Source organism: Odocoileus virginianus, chromosome 33 (assembly GCF_023699985.2).
Source record: "Odocoileus virginianus isolate 20LAN1187 ecotype Illinois chromosome 33, Ovbor_1.2, whole genome shotgun sequence".
In the NCBI taxonomy this organism is placed as follows: Eukaryota; Metazoa; Chordata; class Mammalia; order Artiodactyla; family Cervidae; genus Odocoileus; species Odocoileus virginianus.
In genome coordinates this window covers 927416-953424 of record NC_069706.1, presented here as the reverse complement: position 1 = coordinate 953424, position 26009 = coordinate 927416, and the positions used below count along the sequence as shown (strand labels likewise).

General features: G+C 65.2%; 1 protein-coding gene across 3 annotated transcripts; it reads right to left on the bottom strand.

The window, feature by feature from the left end:
- Window positions 1-704: 704 nt before the first annotated feature.
- Window positions 705-25390, bottom strand: CACNA1H (calcium voltage-gated channel subunit alpha1 H). 3 transcript variants are annotated; one of them, XM_070460950.1, is made up of 33 exons: window positions 25260-25390; window positions 24974-25107; window positions 24434-24531; window positions 21929-22088; window positions 21285-21603; window positions 21022-21114; window positions 19505-20282; window positions 17880-18322; window positions 16314-16465; window positions 15458-15643; window positions 14619-14736; window positions 14213-14368; window positions 13909-13999; window positions 13557-13765; window positions 11683-12099; window positions 11181-11281; window positions 10928-11051; window positions 10775-10843; window positions 10486-10670; window positions 10199-10325; window positions 9910-10035; window positions 9597-9686; window positions 9146-9338; window positions 8568-8585; window positions 7291-7442; window positions 6405-6514; window positions 6083-6216; window positions 5868-5938; window positions 4737-4815; window positions 3953-4074; window positions 3435-3858; window positions 3066-3226; window positions 705-2506 (listed from the first exon to the last, which is right to left on the bottom strand). In XM_070460950.1, the coding sequence occupies exons 1-33, from the start codon at window positions 25350-25352 to the stop codon at window positions 1505-1507; spliced, it is 6735 nt and encodes a 2244-aa protein (XP_070317051.1). In that variant the 5' UTR covers window positions 25353-25390; the 3' UTR covers window positions 705-1504. The 3 variants fall into 3 exon arrangements, with proteins under 3 accessions (XP_070317051.1, XP_070317054.1, XP_070317052.1); XM_070460953.1 differs by having other exon boundaries at window positions 24974-25068; XM_070460951.1 differs by lacking the exon at window positions 8568-8585.
- Between the last annotated feature and the right edge of the window lie 619 nt (window positions 25391-26009).

Below are 26009 nucleotides of genomic sequence, written 5' to 3'. Positions count from 1 at the left end.
GTTAGAGCAGATAGGTCCCAGCCTCAGCCACGTAAGCCCCGGATGGCACCTCCCACCACCTGGACCAGCCCGGAGGCGGCCGCTGTCCTGCTGGCGTGGTCACCTGCTTTGCTGAGTGGACAGCAGGGCCTGGACGCTGTCGGGGAGCCAACCCCGCCCTGGGTACAACCCCTCACCATGATCCGGCCCCTCTCTGTTCCTGCTCTCAGGGGGAAGGGGTCGTGGGGGGAGCGGGTCTGCACTGGGGCTGCAGTTGAGGCCAGCAGGACGTGGGGCAGGCCTGGGGTCAGAGCCTTCAGGCAGGGACACAGGTAGAGAGACAGCAGGTGAGGCGGGGCAGCACCCTCTGCAGCCCCAAGTGACGGCCCAGCTGGGAAGCTCTCTACAGGGGCCCCGCCCCGCCCCACCCCTGCCAGGAGCCCTGGATCAGACTTCAGTGTGTGAACAATACCATGTGGTTCTGGCTGCCAAGGTGAGCTTGGCTTTTTCCCAGCAGAACTTTCTATCTGCGATCTGCCAAGGAGTGTGGTGGGGGTGGGGTGGGGAACTGGGGAGTGCTGAGGACCTACAGGGGGCAGGGGAGCTCTGTGGAGCCCGTGGCGCTGGTGGTGGCATCACCCAGGTCTGCCCTCGCTAAGGCCACAGGCTGGCCACTCTCCCAGGGGGGAGGGGGGTGCCAATTCTGGCAGTGGAAATCCAACATGTTTCTTAAATAAGTTAATATTTATTCCGCTCTGCTTTGCAGCACCCCCCCACCTCCCCTTGACTTGAGAAGCCGAGTTTTCCACATCGGATTATTGCAAACGTTTAACCTGAATTTATAAAAGAAAGTGAAACGACGGGGCCATCAGCTCAAAGTCTTGACCCAGGCCCCACGGGCAGTGGGGGTCTTATTGCACGGTCCCCACTCCCTGGCGACCGGTCATTTCCCAGAGACCAGAGTCAAGGTGCTCTCTGGAATCCTGAGGGGTTGGAACAGCGGGGAGTGGGTGTGGAGGGGAGATGAGACAGCAATGAGTGGTGGAGACACGGATGAGAACTCGAGACTGTGAGTGACGGAAAGCGTGGCCACGGCGGCCTTTGGCAGGAAGCTGCCACCAGAGGGCGCGAGCGGCCCCAGGCGTGTTCCCTATAAAAAGAAGTGGACGTGAAGATGGGGCTCTGCTGGGCGGGCTCCGCAGGGCGGCCTCTGCCTTCCTCCTCCTGTTCAGTTTCTGGTCCTTGTTCCTGGAACTCCCGAGCAGGCCGCCAACACGGCCCGGGACCACCTCGGCACCCTGGGAAACCCCAAACCTGAATCGACAGGACGGAGGCCTCGGGCTGTGGGCTCACGCTGCTCCACGTGCCCAGAAGGCATGGGCTACCCTCTCCCTGTGCTGACATCCTTCTGGCTCCTCTGCCCTCGGGGGGCCCGAGCCAGGATCCACACACAGCCCTGTCCTGGCCGCCACACTGCTGGGCGCACCCCAACCCAGTGCCAAAGCCTGTGGGCACTGCACCCGAGCTACACGGGCTCATCCACGCTGTCACCCGGGACTGGCACAGCCGGGGGGGACACTCTCTTCAGAGGGCTCTCAGGGACGGTGAGGTGCAGACCCCACCCCTCCTCTGGGGGGTCTCCTGAGGGCACTGGGGGCTCCGTCTCCTGGGGTTCAGGAGGGGCTGTGGTGCCCAAGGAGGGTCTGGGTTCTGGGGCAGCCCCATGTCCCCCATCCGTGAACAGGTCCCCACTGGGGCCCCCCACGTCCAGCGGCTCAAAGGCAAAGTTCGGGACAGTCAGGTGTTCTGTGCGGCAGGGGGCCTGGCCCCGCCGCTCCCCCTTGGCAGCAGCGTCCAGCCCTGCGCCGTCTGCGGGCTCCAGGGGGTCTCTGTGGGGCACAGCCTCACAGGATGGGGTTCGCCGCCGCAGGGTGGTGCTGCTACCCTCTGCCGCAGGGGCCCTGGCTGCACCCTCGTCCTCCGCGGGGGGCTCTATGGAGATGCAGGGGGGGCTCATCTTCTTCTTCCTGCGCGCCCCCAAGGCCAGCTCGGCCTCCAGGGCCCGGGGCTTTGCCTCCCCGGCCTCTGGACGGCTGTCTCCGATGCCCGGCTCCCCCGAGGGTCGCCTCTGCTCGTCCACCCGGCCCGGCTGGTCCAGGAAGCCCCGGGTGTCCACGCTGTAGAGCCTGTGCAGATCTGGCTCGCCGCCCACCATCCCACGGGCAGTGGGCGAGGCCGAAGGGCTACGGGCAGAGCTGGTGATATGGCTGACCTCCTCATCGGCTGGGTCTGGGGCCTCGGTCTCCTCCCCGCCTGGGGCCGGCAGCCGGCTGGAGAGGCAGTGCTGTCCAGAAGTGTGCTTGCGGGTGCGGATGCTGGCGGGCCGCGGGGACCGGGGCGGGGACCGCATGGAGGGCCCCAGGGATGCCTGCCTCACGGGGGTTTTCCCACCGGGCTCTCCCCAGTATGGGCTGCTGGCCCCAGTGCCATCAACCTGCCCTTCCAGGGACTCCGTGCGGACGGCCTCCTGCAAAGGCAGGGAGTCAGGTGAGATCAGCCAGAGGGACTCCCTCCCCACTCCAGGCCAGGTGACCTTGTGACCCCCAAGGCTATGGGCCAGGATGAGATGAGGCTTCAAGATGCTGGTGTGGACGCACTTGCCCCGCAACTGGAGCAGAGGGACCCTTGCCAATTCTGGTCGTGTAGGGGGTACTGGAGGCCAAGCTTCTGTGGGCAGAGCCCGCCCAGGGCCCTGGAAACCCCCAAGGGGCACAGACCCCGGCTGTAGCTGCTGCTTGACTGTGATACTAGACCAGCTTGGCTCCCCAGGCAGGGAGGGGGAAGGGAGGGGGGCCAAAGGCTCAGGCAGGAGGGGATCTCTGGCTGCAGCCAGGCTCACCAGCACGGTTTCTGGGTGGGGGGGTCTGGGGGCTTAGTCTGCTGTTTAAGGGGCCGTGGGACCCCGTGGCCGGGTGTGGTCATTACAGACTCCAAGGGCCCAGTGCCCAATCTCTCACGCTTCAAATGGGGAGGGAACCCCACAGAGATCCCAGGGCTTGGCTGAGGGCCCAAAAAACGCCTCCTACCTGTCTGCAGAGCAGCCGGCTGACACTAGGCGAGCGGGCTGCCCCCCGCGGGGGCAGGGCACAGAGGGTGTCGCCGCCCCTAGCCGGGGAGGACACAGCCGAAGGGACCTGGAGGGAGGCGCAGGGCTCCACAGGCGGCGAGTGGGCGGTGATGACCCGGCCTGCGGCAGGAAAGCGCCAGAAGTGCGAATCCACGCTTAGCGGGCCCGCCCCAGCCCCTCTGCCCCGCTCCCACGGTGCGTCTGGCCCCACCCCACCGCCCCCTGCCCCATCTGACTCCGCCCACCCCGCCCCCATCGCCCGCCCCTTCGGCCCCGCCCCGTCGGCCCCGCCCGCCCAGGGCCAGGCTGCCTCTGCCCCGGGCCGTACCCGAAGCGCCCGCGTAGGTCTCCATCTCCACCTCCTGTAGCGGGTTGGGGTGAGCGGCTGCCGCAGGCGCCACGGGCCGGAACATGTAGCTGTCGTTGGGCAGCGAGAGCATCCTGGACACCGACACCTTGCGCACGACTAGCACATTGGGGGAGTCTGGCGAGGCGCCGGGGCTCTGCGGGGCCGCGGGCCTGGGCCGGGCAGGGGACCCCTGCGCCATCTCCATCTCGAGCTCCGCGTCCAGCTCGGCGTCCTCGCGGGCCTCCTTATTGCTCTCCTCCAGGTGCTTCATGAGCACGGCCACCACCACGTTGACCAGCACGAACTGGGCCACCAGCACGAAGGTGACGAAGTAGATGGGCGAGATGGCCGGCAGGTAGGTGAGGCAGTGCTTGTCCTCTCGGGCGCACTCGCGCAGCGTGTCCTGCGGGCAGAGGGGGGCGGGCAGGCTCCCACCTCTGCCTGCAGCCCCCCACTCAGGGGGCTCCCATTGCCCCGCCCACCGCGCCAGCCCGTACCTTCATGATCCCATTCCAGTTGTCCCCGGTGGACACGCGGAACAGCGTGAGGAAGGCCATGCCGAAGTTAGAGAAGGTGGCGTGTCTGCTCAGGCCCTCGCAGGGGTTGTCCTCACTGCATTCTGCTGGGAGCAACCGGGTCAGCCTGCCCCACGGGGCCAGGGCGTACATGGGCCTGCCCTCCCCCGGGAGAAAGCCATGCTCCTCAGGGTGCAGGGCGGTGGCCCAGCAAGTCCCCTGCTCTGCGGAATGACCGGGCAGCCCTGGCCCCGGAGAGCCCCAGATGCTGGGTCAGGCCTGTGAGTCACCAGGCCCAGGGTCGGGGCACCAACTTCCGGGTCTGGGCAGACCCTCAAAGGTGACAGCCACCTCGACCCCCTCCCACGCAGGCCCACTGGTGGCTCCTGGAACCCACTGAGCGCTCGTTCAGTGACACCCAGACCTGGGCTGCCATGAAAGGTCCCCACAGGCCCCCACCCCGGCTGGCCCGAGCCGCCTCCGGGGAGGTCTGAGGAGACCCTGGGTGATAGAAAGGACTGCCTGCAGCACGGCCCTGGGGGTGGGGAGACTTGGCGCCACACCCGTGTTTGCGCGTGCAGTCTTACGTGTGCGGCTCTGTTGGCCTGGCCTGGGTGTGAACACGCGCGCGGGTCTGCACAGTGCGTCTGCGTGCGCCGCGTCCACAGGGGACGGGCTGGAGGCCAGGCCAGCGCCCTGAGCGTATGCGTGAAGCTGCGCCTCCCCGGCGTGTCTGGCGGGTGGGTCACCGCGCCGCCGCACTCACCGAGCCTCCCGAACAGCTCCACTCCCAGGGCAGCATAGATAAAAAACAGGAGCATGAAAAGCAGGCCGAGGTTCCCTACCTACACGGGAGAGAAGCGGACCGAGGTCAGGGGGCTCAGCCCGCCCCGTCCCCCACCCGCGACCTGCCCGGCGAGTTCCCAGGCCTGCCCGGAGCCCTGTGCTTGCTCCAGGCCTCCTGGCCTCGAGGCTCCTGTGGCCCCAGGGCTGCCTGGTGCCCAGGGCCCCACCTTGGCCCTCACACCCGCCCTGCACCCGGGGGGCTGTATCCAGCTCCTCTGCTCCGAGTGCCTCCCAGCGACTCCGGTGGACTCCAGCCTCAGGGTCTCCACGGGGAGCTGAAGGTGGAAGCTCTGCAGGCAGCCAGGTCTTGCCCCACCCCTGCCCGGGGCTCTTCCAGGAATTTGCCGCCCCTCCTCCACACCTTCCTGACTCTCATGTGGCTGGTCCCCCTCTTCACCAGCCCCCAGAGGGATCACACCGGGGGTGGCCGGGGCCTGGGCTTCCCCCCCACCGCGCCCCACCTGCCGCTCCCATAGACAGGGGGCAGGTACCCAGGAGCACTAAGGGTGTAACTGGGGGCTGAGAAAGGCTGCTGGGGACCAGTGGAGGCCAGCTGAAGATGCAGGGTGTGGACGGCTGGGGAGGCAGCCATGCGGATAGATATATGCTGGGCTGGTGGACAGTGGACAGTGGCCAGGAGGGCTGGATGATGGACAGCTGGGCATCTGGTAGATGGGGGACCGACAACTGTCTGAATGGATGGATAGAAGCCTAGGTGGCTGGATGGCTTATTGAGAGGGCTGGAGTCACGGTCAGATGGACACATGGATGCCCAGGTGGACTGGCTCAGGGGCTGAATACTGCACAGATGGGGCAATGCCCACCGAGCACAGAACTGCCCCGGGGGTTGGGCCCTGGTCTTCCCCTGTAGGTGGCAGGGAGGGGCTTGATAATTGCATTTGTCTCAAGACTAGAAAGACCACGTGAACGAATGATGCCTGACCAGTGAGCGAGGCCCTCCTGCAGCCTTGTCCTCTTGGGGACGTCTGTAATGCCCACCCTGGGGGCAGGGGAGCCAGACCCAGGCCAGGCCCCCGAGCGGCCGACCTACCTGGGGCAGTGCCTGGACCACCGTGTCCAGCAGGGCCCGCATGCCCGTGGCCATCTTGAGCAGCTTCAGGACTAGGACAGGGAGCCAAACATTAGTGGGGGTGGGGCTGGTCTGACCCGGACCACGCGTCCCCCCGTCTGTCCACTGGGGCGGGTGAGGCAGGAGGTGGGGGTGGGCCCTCCAATGGCGCGGGGCTCAGGCGGGCGGCGGCCTACCGCGGGCGATGCGGAGGACACGCATGATTCGGATGATGGTGGGGTTGATGGGCAGTGCCGCGTTCATCTCTATCTCCTCCAGCGTGATGCCCATGATGGACAGCAGGACGATGGCCAGGTCCAGTTGGTTCCACCTGGGTGGGTGGGCAGGCATGGCTCAGCACAGGCCAGTGCCTCCTCCCGGGCACCCCCAGCCCTTTGGAGCACCCAGAGCCCCTTCCCCATCCCCTGGAATGTCTAGTGTCACCAAGGGCACCCCTGCTCAGCACCATCCCCTCTGCAGGCCTCTGGCTGTGGCGCCCACCTGCTCCGCCCCACACACCTGTCCTTAAAGAACCTCCGGAACCCAAAGGCCACCAACTTCAGCACGGCCTCCACGACAAAGACGATGGTGAACACGTAATTGCAGTACTTGAGGGCCTCGTCCAGAGCCTGCGGGCGAGCACCAGGCTCCTGAACGTCAGGCTCCCTGCCCAACAGCCCTTCCCACTCGACCCCTGCAGTGCTGCCTGCCCCGCTGCCTCTCTGCTCCGCTGCCTCTCTGCTCCGCTGCCTCTCTGCTCCGCTGACCAGGGCACCCCAGCACGCCCACAGACAGGCCTATTACTGGATGCAGGTCTGTGCCGGCTTAGGGAGGACTGCCTGGCCTGACCCTTGCAGCATTCTCAGGACGACCCTCAGTTGGAGGAACCTGCTGCTGGGAACTCAGACTCCCGGCCCTGCCTGGACCAGTCCCACCCACAGCTTAGGGCAGGAGCCAGCCCGCCAGACGGGCTCAGCTTCAGCTACGGAGTCAGAGACTCTCAGCTGTTCTGGGAGGAGGGGGCGTCCCGTCTTTGATGAAATAATGGAGATGGGATCTGAGAGCATCACCCTCTCAGTCTGACCTTTCCTGGACTTAGAGACATCCCCCAGCCAGCGTTTTGGATGGAACCTGTCACGGGGTCAAGGATGCCCTTGGGACAGGTGGCCCTGGGAGTGTCCACTGGCTTTAAAGGAAGGAGAGCCCTTTATTCAAGCCACACCCCCACGTATCCCACAAGCCCCGGCGAGGGCTCAGGCACAGTTGCAGACCTGGGGCCTCCAGTTCCCAGGGTAGCACCACCCGGCTGGCAATGGACCCCAACCTCGGCGACCGCCCCCCCCCCCCCCCACCGGCTGCAGGCCTGGAGGCAGGGGGACCAGTGTGTCGAGACAGCGAGCCCCACCTTGGGCTGGTTGTAGTGCTCCATGGACATGGTGATGACGTTGACGCCGATGATGAAGGTGATGAAGAGGTCCAGGTAGTGGCTGGTGCACAGAGTGTGGATGGAGCGGCGGGTGGGCGAGTAGTCCGCATAGTAGGGCCGGCGCTGGGCCTCTGCGGGGAGAGCGCGGCAGTGAGTGGGTGGGTGGGACGGGACAAGAGGGCTGCCTCCCAGGGACTGGACAGTCAGGGAGGCTAGGGGAGGGCCCAGGCTCCCGCGTGGGCCTCGGGGCAGGTCACCCACTGACCTCCTCCTCCAAGAGGGCCTCAGCCTCAGAGCAGGTCCCTGGAGTGGGCGCAGAAGCTGAGACTCCACTCGGGCCCTGCCCTGGGGCCCTGTCTAGACCCCACACCCTGCCAGGAAGTCCCAAGCCAGGGCCTGTGTGGTCTACTCTCCTGGACTGGCATCAGGGTCCAGAGATACCTCAGTGATGAAGGGAGGGGCAGATGGGAGCTTTTTGGGGGGGCAGGGGCAGTCTCAAGGCAGAGCAGGGAAGGGCAACCCTCTATACCCCCATCTCCCCGGCTGGGCATGTGCTGCGTTCTGGCCACCAGGCCCAGAGTCCCTCCGCTCCCTGTCCTCCAGGAGGCCTGTGGCCATGTGCCTGCTGTCTGGGGTCTGCCTGCCCTCCGGTCCATCTGAGGTTGGTGGCCATGACCTGGGGGAGGGGAGGGGGTGCATCTCCCAACAGCTCTGTCTGCGCTAAACGTCCTGCCTGCAGTAACTCCCGGGGGCACAGCTGCCCCCACTGCACAGGGGCCCTCCCTGGCCTCAGCACTCATGGGCAGGGACCAGGGAGAGCGGGGCCAATGGGAACCACCCCTCCCTGGGGCCCGCATGCTCCTCGGTCTGCATGCGGTCACTAGAGAGCTCAGCGCAGCAGCCAAGGGGGCCAGAGGCCAGTGAGGCCTGGCCAGCACTGAGGATGTGGGGCGACCAGCCGGCAGGCGTCCCAGCATAGCAGGCAGGCGTGCAAGCTGGGCGTGCACACACGGGCTCAAAGGCAGCAGCGTGATCACCAGGCAGGCCAGCCAGCAACCCCTTCTCCTCCCACTGGCACCTGGTGCCCTGCAGCCATCCCGTGCTGACCCTGCGGTGGACCCCAGGGGGCCTGGCACCCTCCTGCATTGTCCACCCTTCCCTGTGGCAGGGGCAGGGGGCGGAGGTCAGGCCAGTCTGCAGCCCCATGCAGTGGCTGGCAGAAGCGGGACTGAGGCATGCGAGGTGGGGGCAGGTACCTGGGTTGGGGAAAGTGCCTGGAAAGACAAGGAGATGGTCTGAGCTGGCCGGTGGGCGGGGCCAGGACCCCTCCTGGAAGAAGCCCACTCTGCTCCCCAGCTTGGGCAGGGGTGTCCTAAGACCCTCTCTCTGTCTTGAACGGCTCTGCTTGCTCCCCCCACCGAGGCGTGAGAACACAAAAGCGGGGTGAGCCTGCCCCTGCAGTGGTGGGCGTGGGGGCTGGGGTCTCATCCCTGTGCCTCCTGGGAAGGGCCCCCTGCCTCCTCCGCAGCCGTCCTTCTCTGAGGACACGAAGGGCGAGCTTGCAGAGCCATCTGGAGAGGCCGGGGCCGAGGGGAGTGGGGCCAGGCGGGGGGCTCCGGGGCCAGGGTGCTGAGCCACTGCCCGGGTGCGGTCCCCATAGCCCTGGGCCGGGGGCGAGGCGGACCCCGGTTCTGGCGCCAGCAGCCAGGTCTCGGAGCTGCCCCTGGCTAGCGTCCCGGCCCCCAGCCACCCTCCCATAGGTGAAAAGGCGGCTCAGGTGGATGGGGGCTGGGCGACGCGCAGGTCCCGGCCACCGCCACCGGGAGGGCCTTACTCCTGCGCTTCCTCTCCAGGCGACGCTGCCGCTTCTCCTCGCGCCGCCGCGCCTCCTCGGCCTCCTGGTGCTGCCGGCACTTGTGGAAGTTCTCCACCACGACGCCCACGAACATGTTGAGCACGAAGAAGCTGACGATGAGCAGGAAGGAGATGAAGTAGAGCAGCATCCACGGGTTGTGGTTGGGCACGGGCTGCGGCACAGGAGAGCGCGTGGGTGCCGGCCCGCCCACGGGCACTGGCCCCGCCCACACGCGCTGAGCCCCGCCCACGGGCACTGGCCCCGCCCACACGCGCTGAGCCCCGCCCGCGGGCGCTGACCCCCGACGGGGACCTCTGCGGACGTCCCCAGAGGCCAAAGGCAGCCTCGTCTCGGGGGACGTTGCGCTCCCTGAGATGAGCGGAGACCAAAGGAGAAGGCCCGCGCGGAGGGGCAGGGCCGCCCGCCGCACCTGCTGGTCCACGCCCACGGCATCCAGCCCGTCGTACATGATGTTCACCCAGCCGTCCTTGGACGAGAGCACGAACAGCGACATCAGCGCCTGCGAGGCCAGAGCAAGGCGGGCACCTCTGGGCGCGGCCTCCTGCTGCGCGCGCCCCGCAGGGCCACACGCGCTGCCGGGCTCTCTCACCGCGGACCCTCCTAACTCGCCGGCTGAGACCCAGCGGCTCCCGCCCGCCAGATCAGGGCTGCGCTGGGTGAGTCACCCGCCAGGCCCGCCCGCCCCGCCCCAGCCCCGCCCGCCCCGCCCCAGCCCCGCCCACCTGGCCCAGGTTGTCGAAGTTGTACTTGCGTCGCACCCAACGGTAGTGTGCGGCCCTGCACTCGGCCTTAGTGGAAATGTTCCTGGTGTCGGCGCCCTCGCAGTAGTAAAACTTCCCCTTGAAGAGCTGACCGGGAGGAGCGGTCACCCAGAGGGCCGGGCCCTGCCCCGCCAACCCCCACCCCCTCATGGGCCCTCCCTCTCCCTGCCTGCTAGGGCCGCGGTCCTCCCGGGCGACTGCGCCGCTGCTGCCCAATGCCCACCGTCCCTCAGACAGGCAGGCCACGCACCTGCACCCCGAGGATGCCGAAGATGATGAAGAAGGCACAGCAGATGAGGACGATGTTCCCGATGGGCCTGAGGGACGATATCAGAGTCTCCACCACCAGCTTGAGGCCCGGCGCACGGCTGATGACCCTGGAAGAGGGCCAGAAGAAACGCGCTTGCTGGGCGGGAGCGCCCAAGGGAGCTGCCACCAGGAGCCCAGCACTGCCTCTCCTGCCTGGGCCCCGCCCCACCGCGGCCCCGCCCCCTGCCTCCGCCCGCTCCTTTGGCTCCGCCCCGCGGCCCCATCCACCTCAGCGGCCGCAGGGTCCGCAGCAGGCGCAGCACACGCAGGATGCCCAGGATCTTGGCGCCGCCAGCCGAGGCCATGGCCACGACGATGTCCACCAGGGACACCAGGACCAGGACCCCGTCCAGTATGTTCCAGCTGCTCTGCAGGTAGGCGTGCTCACCCGAGACGAGGCCCAGGGCCACCACCTGGAGAGTGCAGACGACAGGCTTGTGGACCTACGCCCTGCACATGTGGCCGCGGCCGTAAGGCCAGACAGACAGATCCCCGGGTCCCCAAGGACACGGTGTACCTTCACCATCATCTCCGCCACGAAGATCGCTGTGAAGATGTAGTTGGAGACGCTGAGGAAAACGCGCTCCTGCAGGAGACAGCACAATGGGAGGGGCCGGTGGTGGCCGTGGAACACCCCCCCCCACCCCCCGCAGCGAGGAGAGAGCCTCACGGTGCTGCCGGGGTCGATGTCGGGTCTCTCCAGGGCAATGGTGATGCAGTTGAGGAAGATGAAGACGAGGACGACGTGATCGAACATCTTGTGAGCAATGATCTTTTGGCAGGAGACACGGAACCTGGGGGCCGGGAATGAGGGTTTTTGGACAGTCCTGGCCAAGCCCTGGCTTCTGTCCACAGAGCTCACGTCTGGTAGGGACGAAGGGGGCCCCCAGGGTGGGCTCAGCTCTCCCAGGCACACCCTTCACCTGTTCTGCGGGGAGAAGAGATACAGGGCCCAGGGCTCGCGGCTCCGGCAGCACTCTGGCTTGTGCGGCTCCAGCACCTTCTGCAGCCGTGAGCAGCAGCTCTGGGGAGGGAAGGGGGGTGTTCAGGGCCCCTCCCGCCTTCAGGCTCAGCCCTGTCCACCCACCAGGCGCTGGGCCAGGGAGTTACACTGGGGCCCGGGGGGGCCGTGAGTGGCCATCCTCAGATCCCCACCCAGGCGGCGCCCAGCAGTCCTGGGCAGCAGTGTGCCCAGCTGGGAAGGCACTTCCCCTCCCCCAGTGGAGGTCTCACTGGCTGACCGACTCCAGCCCAGAACCAGCCCTCAGCCGGAGATGGGGCTGAACCTGGGACGAATCCCACTCAACTCCCTGGGGATGCGCTCTGGCCCAGCCTGTCCTGCTTCCCGCCCCCAGGGCCTCCCATGAACGCTGCGCCCACAACTGGGGGAGGCAAGGGGCCAACGTGAGGCCCACCCCCACTCACGTCCTCCACGTCGTCGTCAAACTCGGCCGGATCCTCCTTGTGGCTGTCGATGCGCAGGAAGAACTCGCTGGGCAGGGCCAGCACCTGCCCGTTGCAGTCGTGGGCCTTGGTGGGCAGCAGGGTGGCCGGCCGTGGGGGCCGCAGGTCCAGCGTGCTGCGGTGGTCCAGGGACTCGGCGCGCCGCAGCGGCGTGGCCCGTGTGCCCGACGAGGCCCCCGCCCCGGGCCGGCCATCCTCGGCTTCCTCGTCCGTGCTGCCGCTGCCCCTGCCCTCACCAGAGAGCAGCGACTCTCGCTCCCCACACTGGCTCCTGCGCTTGAGGCTGGGTGCGCGGCCCAGGCTGTTCCAGCTGGAGCGCCGGCTGCTCCAGGCACTGTTGGGGCCCCAGGGGGCACAGGGCGAGCTTCGGAGGCTAGACTGCGGGGCAGGGGCAGGAATGAGCAGGTCACACCCCTCCCAAGTCGCCCCCAACACCCTGGCGTCAGGGCACCTGGCTCACGGGCCTTTCCCTGCTGAAAGGGATCGCCACGGACACCCACGGGTGACGTTCATACATGGGTCATCTCCTTTAATGAGCTTCCCTGGTGGCTCGGATGATAAAGAATCCGTCTGCAATGCAGGAGACCTGGGTTTGATCCCTGGGTTGGGAAGATCCCTGGTTGGGAGAAGGAAATGGCTACCCACTCCAGTATTCTTGCCTGAAGAATCCCACGGACACAGGAGCCTGGTGGGCTACAGTCTGTGGGGCCACAAAGAATCGGACATGACTGAGCAACTAACATGCATGTGTAAACTAAATAGGGCCTCTCCTCTAAGGAGCAGACAGCCCTGCTGGGGAGCTGCCAGTGGCACTGAGCTGTCAGTGAGATGCCTGTGATGCAGTGAGCTGGAGACACCACCAGCAGGTGTCAGAGCGCTGAGTGGGCCTCGCACGCCCGCTTGAGGACCAGAGGGTGGGCGAAGGTCATCAATGGGCCAGGGACCAGCTACAGACCAGGCATCCTCAGATGCGGCCCAGCGGCTGACCTGGATCTCTGGGGAGGGACCACTCATCAGTTTCTGGTTGGCAGGCTCTGGACTTTCAAGGAGAAGCTGCCTCAGGAGAGAAACTGGGCTGTGCTCTGGGGACTTCACTTTTGCTGCACCTATGCTCTCTGCCCCTTGCCGTTTCCACTTCCTGGACCAGCAGGAAGGAGCTGAGCTGCAATCTGGCCCAACAGCCCCGTCCTCCTCCTGGGGGCTCTAGCAGCTTAGCTGTGATGTGCTTGGCTGTGCAGCTTTTCTGTGACTGACACTTGATTTCCCCACCTCTCGATGGTTTGCCTGAACTTTTCTCCAGGTTCACCCCCCACCCCCCCAACCCAAGTTAGCTTGTCCTGCTCCACCCACTCCTCCCTGGCCCTTCTGAGGTGCACAGAGCCGGCTCTGGCTGCGTCTGTCTGGGGTGGTGCTTCCTGGGTTTGTTTGGAAAGACCAGGGGCCCCAGCTCCACAAGGCGCTGTTGGTCGTGACGCACAGAAGCCTCCGCCCGGCTTCCGTCACCTGTTTCGTGTACTCAGCTTTTACACCTTTTTGCCATCCTTTTCTGTTTTCCCTTCTTGTACACTCTGTGCTCTGCCAGCTTTTATCTTACATTGCGCAAATTGGAAGATAAACTTCTGGCCTGCTATTCTACTTGCTTATTCATATGCCTCCCGTAAGCGCTTTCCAGATCCATTTATAGAAAACAAAGCGCTCAGGCCTGAGGGATTTCTGGGGTGTGAGTGGGGAGGGCACATTTGGGACCCTCACTCATCTCTGGGAAAGGCCTAAGGAGCTGTGTTGGGGGGTGAGCCTGAAGGTGCCCCGAGGCCAGGGCAGGGGACCGTCCCTACCAGAGATTTCTGGTCCCCTAGCTGAGGGTCCATGGAGCTGCTGCTGCCACGGCGCGAGTCCAGGGGCCCAGGGGCCGCGTCCAGGTGTGGGGAGCTCTTGGGGGTGGGCATGGGCGTGGCTGCCGTGCGCATGATAAGGGGAGGGGGCAGGCTGCCCCGGCCCTCCAGGTGCCCGTTGGGTGTCACCGCCAGCGAATACATCTTCATCTCTAGGGGAGGGGGGAGACGGAAGGCCACTCGAGCCTGCAGGGCTCCCAGAAGGAGAGCCTGTCCACCTAGGACCCAGCTGTGCCCAGACCCAGGAGGCAGTGTCCCCTCCGCCCCACCCCTGCCCCCCCACCCACACACGCACCTGTAGCCCTGAGGTCTCGGAACTTGTCCAAGTCTTCCTCCAAGTGGGTGGATGTCTTGTCTTCATCTGTGTCGGACCTGGTGGCATCGCCCTGTGCCAGCCAAGCACACAGCACACGTGAGGCTCCCCGCGGGGGGGGGAACCCCTAATGGAAAGGCCAGGCCCACAAGGGGTGGGCGTGGACAGAAGAGCCCAGCAAGGCAAGGATGAGGTCTGCCTCATACTCCTGGCTCCCACCGCCTCCCCTGGAAGCCCCCTCACCTCCCCTGGAAGCCCTTCACCTCCCCTGGAAGCTCCCCCTCACCTCGGCCTGGAAACCCTCCACCAGGATGGCCACCAGCAGGTTGAAGAGCACGTAGTTGCCAAAGGTCATGAGGGCCACGAAGTACAGGGCGGCCCAGGAGGACGTGGAGGCCATGCCGTTGTACAGGACGACATTCCAGTCCTCCTGGGTGAGGATCTGGGGGAGGGGCAGCGGGCAGAGTGGGCCCAACGTGGGGGCCAAGGGGGCACCAGGACGGAATCCTGGCTTGGGGAACATTGCCAGGCCTCAGGACCAGAAGGACAAGACCGACCAGGCCCACCACCCCAACATCTCGGCCACTGTTCTTCACCCCCAGTGGCCTCAGAGGGGTCTTGGCCAGCTCTGAGCAGGGCTGTGGCCCCCCCGGGACCACGTGCACAGCGGGGGACGGCCCGCCCAGCTGTACCTGAAACACGGTGACAATGGCCCACAGCAGGGAATCAAAGTTCTTTCGGTCGGGGACTGTGTCTCCGGTATCTGTTTTCAGGCTGAATTTGCAGCCGAAGAGATGCATGCCAAGGATGCTGGGGGGGTGGACAGGCAGGGGTACAGTGAGTGACTGCTGCGGAGGGCCAGGTGTGGAGCTGGGGACCCAGCCTGGTCACCCCACGCCCACCATCCATTCCTCTGCACCTCCCAGAGCTCCGGCTGCTTGGTGGGCAGGGCCGCCCAGGGTCCATGGGCAAGCTGTTTCCATTCTATAGATGTTAAGACCAAAGCCAAGAACGCGGGGAACACTGGAGGCCACTCTGGCTTCAGGCAGCGGCCAGGACTGGGTGTCAGTCTCACCTGGCCTATGTGGGCCGCCCTCCGCCCCAGCCCCCTCCCCAAGGCCCTCGGCCCTGGGCTCAGCACAGCAGCAGTGGTCCAGGAGCCCCAGCCCACCTGCCCCGCCCTCCTCCACCCCCTTCGCCCTTGGCTCTTTTGAGCACAATTCCACGTCCCCCACTGTGTGCTGGTGCCTGGCACGGGAGGCACCCAAATCAATGCTAGTAAAACCCACAGTGATTGAAAAGTGATTTTCCACTTTGAGGCTCAGGGCACCCCCTGGCCCCCAAGCCAGGGCCTGGACTGATGATGCGGTGGGCGGGACCCGTGCAGTGGGTGGTACCGGAGCGGTGGGGGGGCCTGGCCGGGGTAGGGGGAGGGGGGGGTCCTCCCGTCCAGCACCTGCGCGGGCTCAACGCCTTGGGCCTTCCCCTTGCGGCCACCCGGGGCAGGGCGGCCCCTGCGCGGCGCGCGCACCTGAAGATAAAGATGAAAAGCATGAGCAGCATGCAGAAGGTGGCCACGTTGTCCATGGTCTTCATGAGCACCACCAGCTGGCGCCGCAGCGCGGGCATGAAGCGCACCAGCTTGAGCACCCGCAGCAGCCGGAAGGTGCGCAGCACCGACAGCCCGCCGTCCGCTTGCCCGATGATCTCCCACACGCTGTGGGGCAGGGCAGGCAGGGTTAGAACGGCTTTCGGGGCGGCAAGTGCCTACTTCCGCCCTGACTCTGGGACACCCTCTTCCCAGAGGCAGGAACGACAGCCCAGGAGCCACCGCGGCCTCCGCTCAATCCCAACTGGGAGCAGGTACGGCTGCATCAAGGCGTCGGAGGGGCTGAGGGGTGGTGGTGGTGTCTGAAGACTCGACTGGGTGCCTTTCCAGCGTGCCTGGCTTGTCTGTTCTCGTTAGGCTGGGGGGGCCCCCTTGACTCCCAAGGGCCCTGCTTTGTCCCGGGGGAGGGAATTTCCCCAGATCGCCCTGGTCCTTTCCGTGCTGATTTTGCTGCAGCAAGCTGGCCTTCCTTGAGGGGGCTAAGCCCTCAGTGGAGGCCGGCTGCAAGGCTGAAGGGCCACTGAGCACCTGCTCTGTTCCCACAGGGAGCAGCTCCACTAGCTTCTAGAAACTCCTGTGTGAGCTGCAGCTGACCCCACCATGTGGACCTGACAGTGCCTGTGAGGAGAGGTGATGACCCCCCCCACCCAGGACACACCACCTCTGCACCCTGAAGGCAGGGCCTTTCCCAGTGGTGGGGGCTCTGCCGTCTGCAGGGGCTGTGGTGCACACGGGAGCTTCCCCAGATCCCAGGGGCTCCTGGGAGGAGGGGACCCACCTGATGACCACAATGATGCCATCAAAGATGTTGTAGGGGTTCCGGATGTAGCCCAGTGGGCCGCAGGCCAGCAGCTTCAACAGCATCTCCAAGGCAAACATGCTTGTGAACACGATGTTGCTGATCTCCAGGGCGTTGGTCAGCTCGTCAGGCTGTGGGTGGCAGAGGGGTCGTCAGGGCCCACCCCCAGCCCCCACTGCCTGTCATGGCAGGGTGGGGCACCACTCCACTGAGCTGGGAGCAGGTAAGGCTGCGTCAAGAAGCTGTGGCAACGTCTCAGGAGGAGCCCCATCGGCTGTCTAGAGAAAACAGGGACCGCAGGGGTGTCCCCTCCAGCTGCACCCAGCCTGCCTGGCCCTCCCACCCTGACTGTCCCTGGCTCCCCCAGGCCTTGCCTGACCTTCCCAGCAGCATGTCGGAGAAACAGGGCTCCAGAGACTTCCCAGACCCCAATAGCACAGGCCCTGGGAACAGAGCCTGGAGCATCTGTTCCGAGGTGGGCATGTGGGTACCCGGGGTGCAGGCAGTACGGTGGTTCCCCCAGCAGCTGCCCTGGCCCTGGTGGCCCCGCACACCCTTCCTTGTCAGCAGAAGGCCCCAGAGGCCCCTTTCTCACCGGGGATACACTGGTCTGCCTATGTGTGCAAGTGCACGCCTGAGCCAGTGTAAATGCTGGTGTGTATGTGCCAGTGTGTGGTCTGCTTGTGTGCACATGAGTCTGCATGTACCCGCATGTGTTGTGTGCATGTGTGGCCACCCATGTGTCTGTACGCAAGCCCACATCTGCACATGTCACCTTTGCGTATGTGCGTGTGTGCACATGTGTGCGTGCAGAGGCTCTTCCGGGCCAGGGATCCCCCAGCCTGCTGTTGCTCCTGGCCTGGATCTCACCCTCACAGACGGCACCTCCCAGACGCCAGCTGGAGGCTAACACCACTTGCATTTTCCCTGAATTGCTAAAGGATGAAAGACCAGAGCTTAAGGGACTTAAAAAGCCCAGAGGGCAGAAAAGGAGGAAGGCAGTTTGGTCATTAAGAGTGAACTGGCCTCAGTCCCCAGAGAGGGTGACCTCTCCCTGCAGGCCCAGCCACTGCTCCTCGGGGAAGCCCCAGTCCAGGGCAGGGGCCATGTGCCAGCACCATGTGCCACCGCCACATTCCTCCTCTGGGGCCACCCAGGGCATCCCAGCCCGAAGGTCCAGCTCATACAGGGGGCTCTGTCCATGAAAGCTGGGCTCTAGGAGTCCCACCCTGAAAAGCACCAGATGGCCTGGCGAGTGCCCTTGGTTCCCTGCTGCCTCTGGGAGCCCCGCCCCAGACAGAGGACCTCCGGACGGGAGCCACAGTCTCTGTTCTCCACTCAGCAGAGGCTCACCAGCGAGCAGCAGGAGCATCCGCTGAGTGATAAGAACGCCCGCACAGCCGACCTCCAGCCCCACCGCCATGCCTGTTCCCCAACCCCAGAGAGCCCTCTGTGGAGCCCATGAGAGACTAATGCCTGCAGGAGACACAGGCAGGAGGGACGTGCCCCAAGACCACGCTGAGGGCTGTCTGTGTGGGCGCCCACCTGCTCGTGGTACTCGACGCCCATGCTCAGCGTGTTGGTGAGGATGGCCACCATGATGCCCCGGTTGAAGTACTTGCTGTCCACGATGCGGCGCAGCTTGCCACTGAAGGAGGCCCAGATGCGGCCCAGCCCGCCCTGCTCGCCCGCCGCCGCCCGCCGTGGCCCCCTCCGCCGTGTGCCGCCCGCGCCTGGTGCCTCTGCCGCGGGGGGCGACTGCATGGGGTCGCGGTGGTCCCCGTGCCGCACGTCCTGCGTGAACTCGTAGACCCCGTTGCTGTCTGAGTCTCCACTGCCCGAGTCACTGAACTCCAGCTCAGGGTCCTCCAGGGCGCTGGTGCAGTACGGGCAGCTGCTCAGCTCACAGGTCAGCGTGCCCGCCTGGGGGCTGGGCAGAGGGCACGGCACACTCAGGCCCGACAGGCGGCTGGGGGCCTGGCCCAGTCCTGCGGGGAGAAGAACGCGGGCAGCCTCAGGTTGCTCAGCCGGTGCCCAGGAAGCAGGCGCTCACGGAGGCTGCCGTGGGGTGAATGGTGTTCATGTGCACACTTGCACACCCCTGGGCACAGTCATATACACTTGGGCACACAGCTGAGCACATTGTACACACCTGGGCACACGCATGCCTGCATACACCTGAGCACAGGTGCCCATCTGGGCACTCTCATACACACCTGGGCACACAGCTGAGCACACGCACAGGCACAGACTCACATACTTGCACACCCATACGCCCTGCAGAGCTGCTCTCTGTTCACTCAGGGATAAAAAGAGGAGGAGGCTCATCCCCACAGAAGCCACACCACCCACAGAAATATGACGTGAGCCACTTCCAGTAAACGGATGCTGTGACTGTGAACGTTCCGGCTCACGATGCCCTGAGCCATCGTCACTTCGCACTGCCTCCCCGCTGAGTCTCTGGGGCCCAGGTGACTCCGCACCCCCAGCGGCTTAGACTCGCCGCGGCCAGGAGCCCCACGGGCCATGCTCCCCCCGGGGGTAGTGCAGAGCTGCACGGGCGCGTGCAGTGACGCCTGGGGCAGTGTGAGCACATAGGGAGGCCCCGGCACACACACCCCTCCCTGCCCCAGGTCCCCTGCCAGTGCAGGCCACCTGGGAGGCCTCAGCCTGGTGTGACCCCAGTGTCCTGCATGAACCAGGAGGGTCGGGCCGGGGGCCCAGGTGGGAGGGCCGAGTGTACCGAGGGGCACCCCGGCTCCTCTCTGCTCGGCCTCTGGGAGCTCCGCGACCTTGGCTTCCCCTCCGCCCGCCGCAGCCAGTCTCCCCACCAAGAGCGCGGGCCAAGTGCTCCTCCTGAGAAACGACTGGCCGTCCCACTCGGGGCCATGGGACACAGCCCCGGGGCTTCTTTTTGGCTTGCCAGCTTCAGAATTCTCATTTCCCCGTGGCAAACACTCGCATCCCACTGAGCCATGAGCTGCTCAAGAACACAGGATGGAGGTGGGGGGGCACCTCCTCCCATCTGAGGCTGCCAGGCCCCCTTTCTCTCCCTTGTCCAGGATTCCAAAGGAGAAGGCTGGGCTCACGAGGGTGGGCACATAGGTGGGGACGTCCCAGGAGCCCCGTGCCCCACCCCCCCACTGCTCCCCACCGGGGGAGATCCTTACCATGCTCCCCAACCAGGTGCTGGATCTTCTCGCAGGGATCCGGGCTGCTCAGCCTCAGGGGGCTGTGCCCCCCAGCTCCCGGGGGGCCACCAGGCCGCTTCGCCTTGGGCCCGAGGCCGCCTTTGCCACTGCTCGTGGCCGAGGGCAGGATGGTGGGGTAGTTCATGGCTCCCAGCCCCGCGGCCAGCTTGAGCCCGGCGGCAGCAGTGGCCGCGGCGTGCGCCACGCGGGCCCTCTCCTGCGGCCCCTCCACATGGCAGTCAGCGTGGTACACGCTGTGCACCGATTCGGCGTCAGGGGGCCCGCGCCCGGGTGAGGCTGGCACTCCGGCCCGCACCAGCCTGGCATCGCCGGCCCCTGGCTCGGGGCCTGGCCGGCGGGGGCTGCCGTGGCTGAAGTGGTAGTGGTGGTGGTGGTGGTGGTGGTGGTGGTACACGAGATGGTGGATGGAGGCGGGGCGCCCGCCCGCCCGCCGCGGCCGCCGCCCTGAGCCCTGGCCGGGCCCGGCACTGCCAGGGTCCGCCTTCTTGCGCCAGCGGCTCTGCCAGCGGGCGTAGAGGCGCAGGCCACGGCGCTTTAGCTTGCGGCACACGTGGCCCACGTACCGGAGGAGCTCCTCGTAGCAGCTGCCCGGCTCGGAGAAGCTGGCCAGCGTGCTGTCGTTGGACAGGTAACGGGCCCGCTGCTCCCGCATCAGCTGGTTCTCCCGCTGCTTTGTCTCCGAGAACTGCGTGGCGATGACCACCAGGCACAGGTTGATCATGAAGAAGGAACCCACCTGTGGTGGGCGGGCAGCCGTGAGCTCGCCGGCCATGTGCTCCCGGGAGGTGGGGAAGCAGGGAGCACTGGGATCCACCATCCCGGGTCAAGCAGAAGGCCAGGACAGCAGCTGTGGTTTCTACACCACAATCGAGCCTCTGATGAGTGATACATGAGCCCTACTGTGTGCTTCCCGATCTAGGGGCCGGCGGGGCGCCCTGGGATGGGTGGGGCCCCTGCTGACTTGACGCTGAGCCCCCGCATCTGGAACGGGTGGTGCACAGTGGCTGCTCCTGGATTATTTGTGGGCAGTTGGAGGACATGTGGGGAGACTCCTTCCTGTCATTTGTGTGGTTCACGCCCTCTTCCTGAAGATATGTTCTTCAACTAGATCCTCCTGCCTGGGTCTGGCCTCCCCCCGCCCCAAGGCTGCACTGTCCTTCGTGGCAGGGTCAGCAGGTGACACTCGCCTCTGCTTGGGCTTATGGTCTGAGATAACAAGGGGCGGGTTCCTGGCTCAGCTCACCTCTGGTCTATGCAGATCCTGCCTCAGACCCCAGGGCCACAGAGAGAACCAACTGAGCACCACCTTTGGGGGTCACAGTCCCTGTGGAGGGCCAGGATGCACAGGCCCTCGATGGATCCTGGGGGCAGGGCCATGGCCAGTAACAGAGGGGCTCAGGATCCGAGACAGGTCTGTCACAATGCAGGAACACCCCACCCCTCGCGGCGATGCCCCACCGCGTCCCCACACTCACGATGATGAGCAAGATGAAGTAGATGAAGTTGTAGAAGGAGTGGGCGTCCATGACGTAGTACATGATGTCCACCCAGCCCTCCAGCGTGATCACCTGGGGGAGTTGCAGGCGGCTGGACACATGGACGGCCCTGGGAGGGCAGTGGGCCCCCCTCGCCTGTCCCGGGGAGGGTGGCATGGCTGGCGGGGTAGGAAAGCCCGGCCTGGCGCCAGCCCCCAGCCCTACACGCTGGGTGCGCGGTACAGGGGAGACCCGGCGCCCACCTGGAAGATGGCGATCCAGGCGTAGCCAATATTGTCGAAGCTGATGGCCCCGTTGTGCGGGTTGGAGTCGCCCGAACGGCACACGTTGTAGTACTGGTTCCAGTTGATGCAGGTGTGGTGACCAGTGCCACCGGCGCCCTCGGCCTGCGGCTGCCCGTAGGCCTCCCAGCCCAGCGTGCACTCCACGCGCAGCTCGCGGCGGCTGGGGATGTGCGAGCACTTCTGCATGCCGTTGTCCCGGCGAGAGGAGCAGATGAACGGGTTTTCCTCGCCCTCCTCCGGCTGGTAGTACGGCCGCAGGAAGCTGAGGTTGCTGTTCCTGGAGAAGAGACGGCGAGACAGACACACAGAGGTATACACACACACAAAACAAAAGGTTAAGAGGCAGACCTGAGTTCGCTAGAGCTAGTGCCGCTCTAGGAAGATCGTGTCTGGGGAACAGGGCTAGGAGGGCAGGAACCTGGAGGGGTGGAGCCTCCAGGGGCGGGGGACCTGTTGGGGTGGGGCCTCCAGGGGGCGGGGCCTGGAGGGCGGGGCCTGTTGGGGTGGAGCCTCCAGGGGCGGGGCCTGGAGGGAGGGGCCTGTTGGGGTGGAGCCTCCAGGGGCAGGCCCAGGAAGAGCAGGTTGGGGCAGGCCCTGCGCACCTGGCGAAGGTGCTGTCCAGGAAGCAGCGGTTGCGCAGCAGGCCGGCCCAAAGCTGGACGCCCACGATGCCGAAGATGAAGAAGACAAAGAAGCAGAGCAGGAGGACGTTGCCGAGCATGGGCAGTGTGTCCAGCAGCAGCGTGACCAGGATCCGCATGCCTACAGGCATCACGCAGCCGGTCAGCGCAGCGGAGCCCTCTCGGGCATCCCTGAGGCCCCAGCCCCTCCTGAGCTCTCTGCCATTCACAAGTGGGCATCAGTGCCTCTGCGGGGGACACGACCCAAGCCCCTCCACATTCTGCCAGACCCCACGGAGGGCAGTAAATAAGGCCACCGACTGGAAGGGCTCAGGGTAGGTGGTCCCTGCTCCTCAGGAATGTCGGCCCAAACCACACCGCATCTAGGTGGGCCCTCAGTGTGACAGCTAAGGAGTCCCGCAGCCGCAGGCTCGTCATGGGAGCAGCAGCCTGGGGGAGCCCCAGTAGCTCAGACTCTCAGCTGCCTCCTGCATGCAGGAGCCCCGGGTCTTGAAGCAGGTACTACATTTGGGGACCAGTGTTTCTTCTCACTCTCTATGTGAATCATGTGAAGCAGAGCCCTGGAGGGGAGGTAGGGGCTGTGTGCACCCCCCCCCTTTTTTTTTACAGTTTTTTTTGGTTAATGTGGACCGTTTTTAAAGTCTTTATTGAATTTGTTACAATACTGCATCTGTGTTAACATTCTGGACTTTTGGTCATGAGGCATATGGCATCTGAGTTTCCAGACCTGGGCTCGAACTCACAGGCCCTGCATTGGAAGGTGAAGTCCCAGCCTCTGGACCACCAGGGAAGTCCCAGGAGGCGGCTTTTGAGAGCATTTTGAAGCTCTCATTACTGGGTGCGATGCAGTGTGTGAACACAGATTAATCCAGGGAGTGGGTCAGCCAGCCTCACCGGCCATTCACTTGGTCCTGGGTCTGCCCTGCTCCCAGACCTCAGCAAGGAGGACATGTCTCACTTCCAGAAACAAGCAAGGGCCAGGCTAAGGGTGCAGGCAGAGCCAGGGGCAGATGCCAAGGCCCCCTGGAGAGCACCCAGGGGCTGCTGGGTGACAGAGGAGCCCCTGGGGCTACAGGGGTAATCACAGCTGGGAAGGGCGCTGCAGTTTCAGAAATGGTCGAGAGGAAGATTCACCAGGGATGAAACCCGAGAGCACCACCCTCACCAGAGTGCAACTGGCTCCAAGGCCACAGATGATCCAGGGTTCAGAGTGGACCCCAGGCAGCCAGAGTGAGACGCAGCCTGGAACATGCCCACTGGGGGCTCGCTGTGAGGGGAACATGGTCCGGGGTCGGGGAGGCGCCCTGTTTGGGACCAGGGCCTGACACCACAGGGAGACCAGGCTGAAGGCAGCATTTGGCCTGAAAAGTGATCTGTGCTGTGAAAGGGGCTGTGAAATGGGACCCAGGTGAATGGAGCGAGTGTGTGGTGGTGCTGGGCGCAGAACAAAGAACCACCTCACCTCCCAGCCATCCTGAGGAGTACCACATTCACAGCTGGGTAAACCAAGGCTCAGAGGGTACAGTTACTTGCCCAAGGTCACACAGCATCCGAACCCTGTCTGATCCCCGAGGGTAGAGCCAAGTGGCAGCTAGATGCAAGGCCTAGGAGTCCCACAGCGTAACCCTTCACCCTCCTGCTCTTTGGCGGAGCTGACAGCTTCAGGGGGAGACAGTGACCCATCCTAGGGGGGGATACTTCTTGGAGGAGCCACAGGACAAGCCCTGACCCCCTGGGCTTCGGTGTTGAAGCCACCAGGACCCAGGATAGGCAGCCAGAAAGGCTGTGCACACCTAGGTGGCACACGAGACCCACCTGTATGCATGCGCGCACATGCTCGACAGTCACGTGGGGAGTGCCCCTGCTATACCCTCAGGAAAACTAACAGCTGAATTCAATCTGAACACTGGAAACTCTGAAGACATGGAGACCCCCACACAGACCCATGTGGGCATGACCACGGTCAGCACAGACCACCTTCCAAACAAACTTCCAAACCCACATGACTGTCCAGAAGCTTATCCCTGCTTCCCTGAGCACCAGGCCCCTTGGCAGGGCTCAGACGGGAGGATCGCTGGGGCGGGCCAGACAAGGAAGCCACCACGTCCTGCATGGCTCCAGAACATGAACCCAAACGCTGTGTGGATGATGAGTCTGAGGTTTCGAATGGCCCCTGACACTCAGCAGCCCTGGGGGACATGGGGCCCCTCTTCAGCCTGACTGCCCCGGCTCGGTATAGGGTTGCTCTGTCACCCCCCGCCCCCCCGCCTCCCCGAAAAGCAGCAGCAAATCCTCAGCTGCCGTGTAAACGGCAGGAGGCCTGCACCATGGTCTAGGCTGGGACCTCAGCACCCAACAGCCAGACAGGCGGCACGGTCTCTGCGTCTTGTGCCCAGTGGGGCCTCAGGAGCTCTCAGCAGAGCCGTCTGGACATGCTTACCCCAGCCCTGGGTGGGGGTCACTTACTGGGCACACGGTTGATGGCACGAAGGGGCCGCAGCACTCGCACCGTTCGGATGGCCGAGAGGCTCACGTTGTGTCCGTCCAAGGAGTACTCCATCATACTGGGGGCAGAGCAGGGGCATGCTCAGTGGGCGTAGGTGCTGGGAGCGGGGATCAGAGCCAGGCCAGCGGGCACCCGGCTCTCTCCAGGGTACCCTGCCGGCTGAGGCCAGGAGGCGAGCAGTTGCTGGAGGCATGCTGCCTATGCCGTGCGCCCAGCCCGGCTGCCCGGAAGCAGGGAAACCACAGCCTCGGCTCATCACTGGAGGACCCTCGCTACTCACAGGCCGCCCCAGACACCCTGTGTCTGTCCCACCTGTGCTGGCACAGGGAGCCCCGGATAGGTCCCGCCCCCGGCACCCCACCCCCAGCCACTCCCCGGGACCCATCTCGCCTGAGTGCAACTCCCCATCCCTCATCCTGGGGGCCCCAGGGGCTGCTCCCAGACGGGCCTGACCAGCCACCGGGGTCGCTCCAGGCTGGCCCTCGGGGGAGGGGCCGTACCCCGCCATGACGATGAAGAAGTCCAGCCTGTTCCACGTGTCTCCCAGGTAGCACTTCTGCCCAAACAGCCCCAGGGCGATCATCTTGATGACCATCTCCACCGCGAAGAAGGCGAAGATGAAGTCGTCAAACGCCTGCAGGAGCGGGGCCTGAGAGTGGGGCCTACGCCCCTCACACATGGCCCGGGGCTCCCGGTGACCGGCCCCGCCCAAATCGAACCCCTCCCTCCTACCCCACCCAGCCCCCCCCGCCCACCTCCAGGTCCCGCCCCTCAGGCCCCGCCCACCTCCAGGATGCCGCAGCGCTCCGAGCGGCACTCGACGTCCTCGCAGGGCCGGAACATGCCCAGGGTCACGCAGTTGAGCATGATGACCAGCATGCTGACGTGCTCGAACCACGTGGGGCACGTGTTGAGTTAAGGGTCTACGTGGCAATTAAGGAGCCCCAGGACGCGCCTCCAGCAAACCCCCAGCCGCCACAGGGCCAGATCGTCAAAACCTCCCCACTCCGTGCTCGGCCCATCAGCTGGGCAGTGAGGGAAGGACCCCAATACCGGCCTCTGGACATCGCTGCCAACCTCTCGTGTACAGCAGGACTCCGGACCGAGATGGGGGGCCAGCCACTGCCCCTCCACCAGGCTCCCTAAACCGTGGTCCTAAACCGTGGCCAGGCTCACCACTGCTGCCCAGCTGGGACCCCGAGTACCACAAATGCCCAGTAATTGTTACTGGTGCCATAAAGGCACCCAAAGACCCTCTTCGTGGTCCTGCAAGAGTCCCTCCTGTGACCCCAGAGGATGCTCTGACCACGGCGACAGGCAATGAGGGATGCGAGCTTTAGCTCAGCGCAGTGCCTGGGCCCAGGGGACCCGCAATCCTACTGTGAAGCTGGATGAAGGGGCTGGGACACGGACAAAGGACAGGTGAGTGAGGACCACTCCCCAAGTTAGCTAGCCCATGAAAGGTCCCGTCCAGGAGGCTCTCCCTTTGCCAAGAGGGTGTCCAGCCAGGACCTTAGGGCGCCTTGCCAGCAGCCA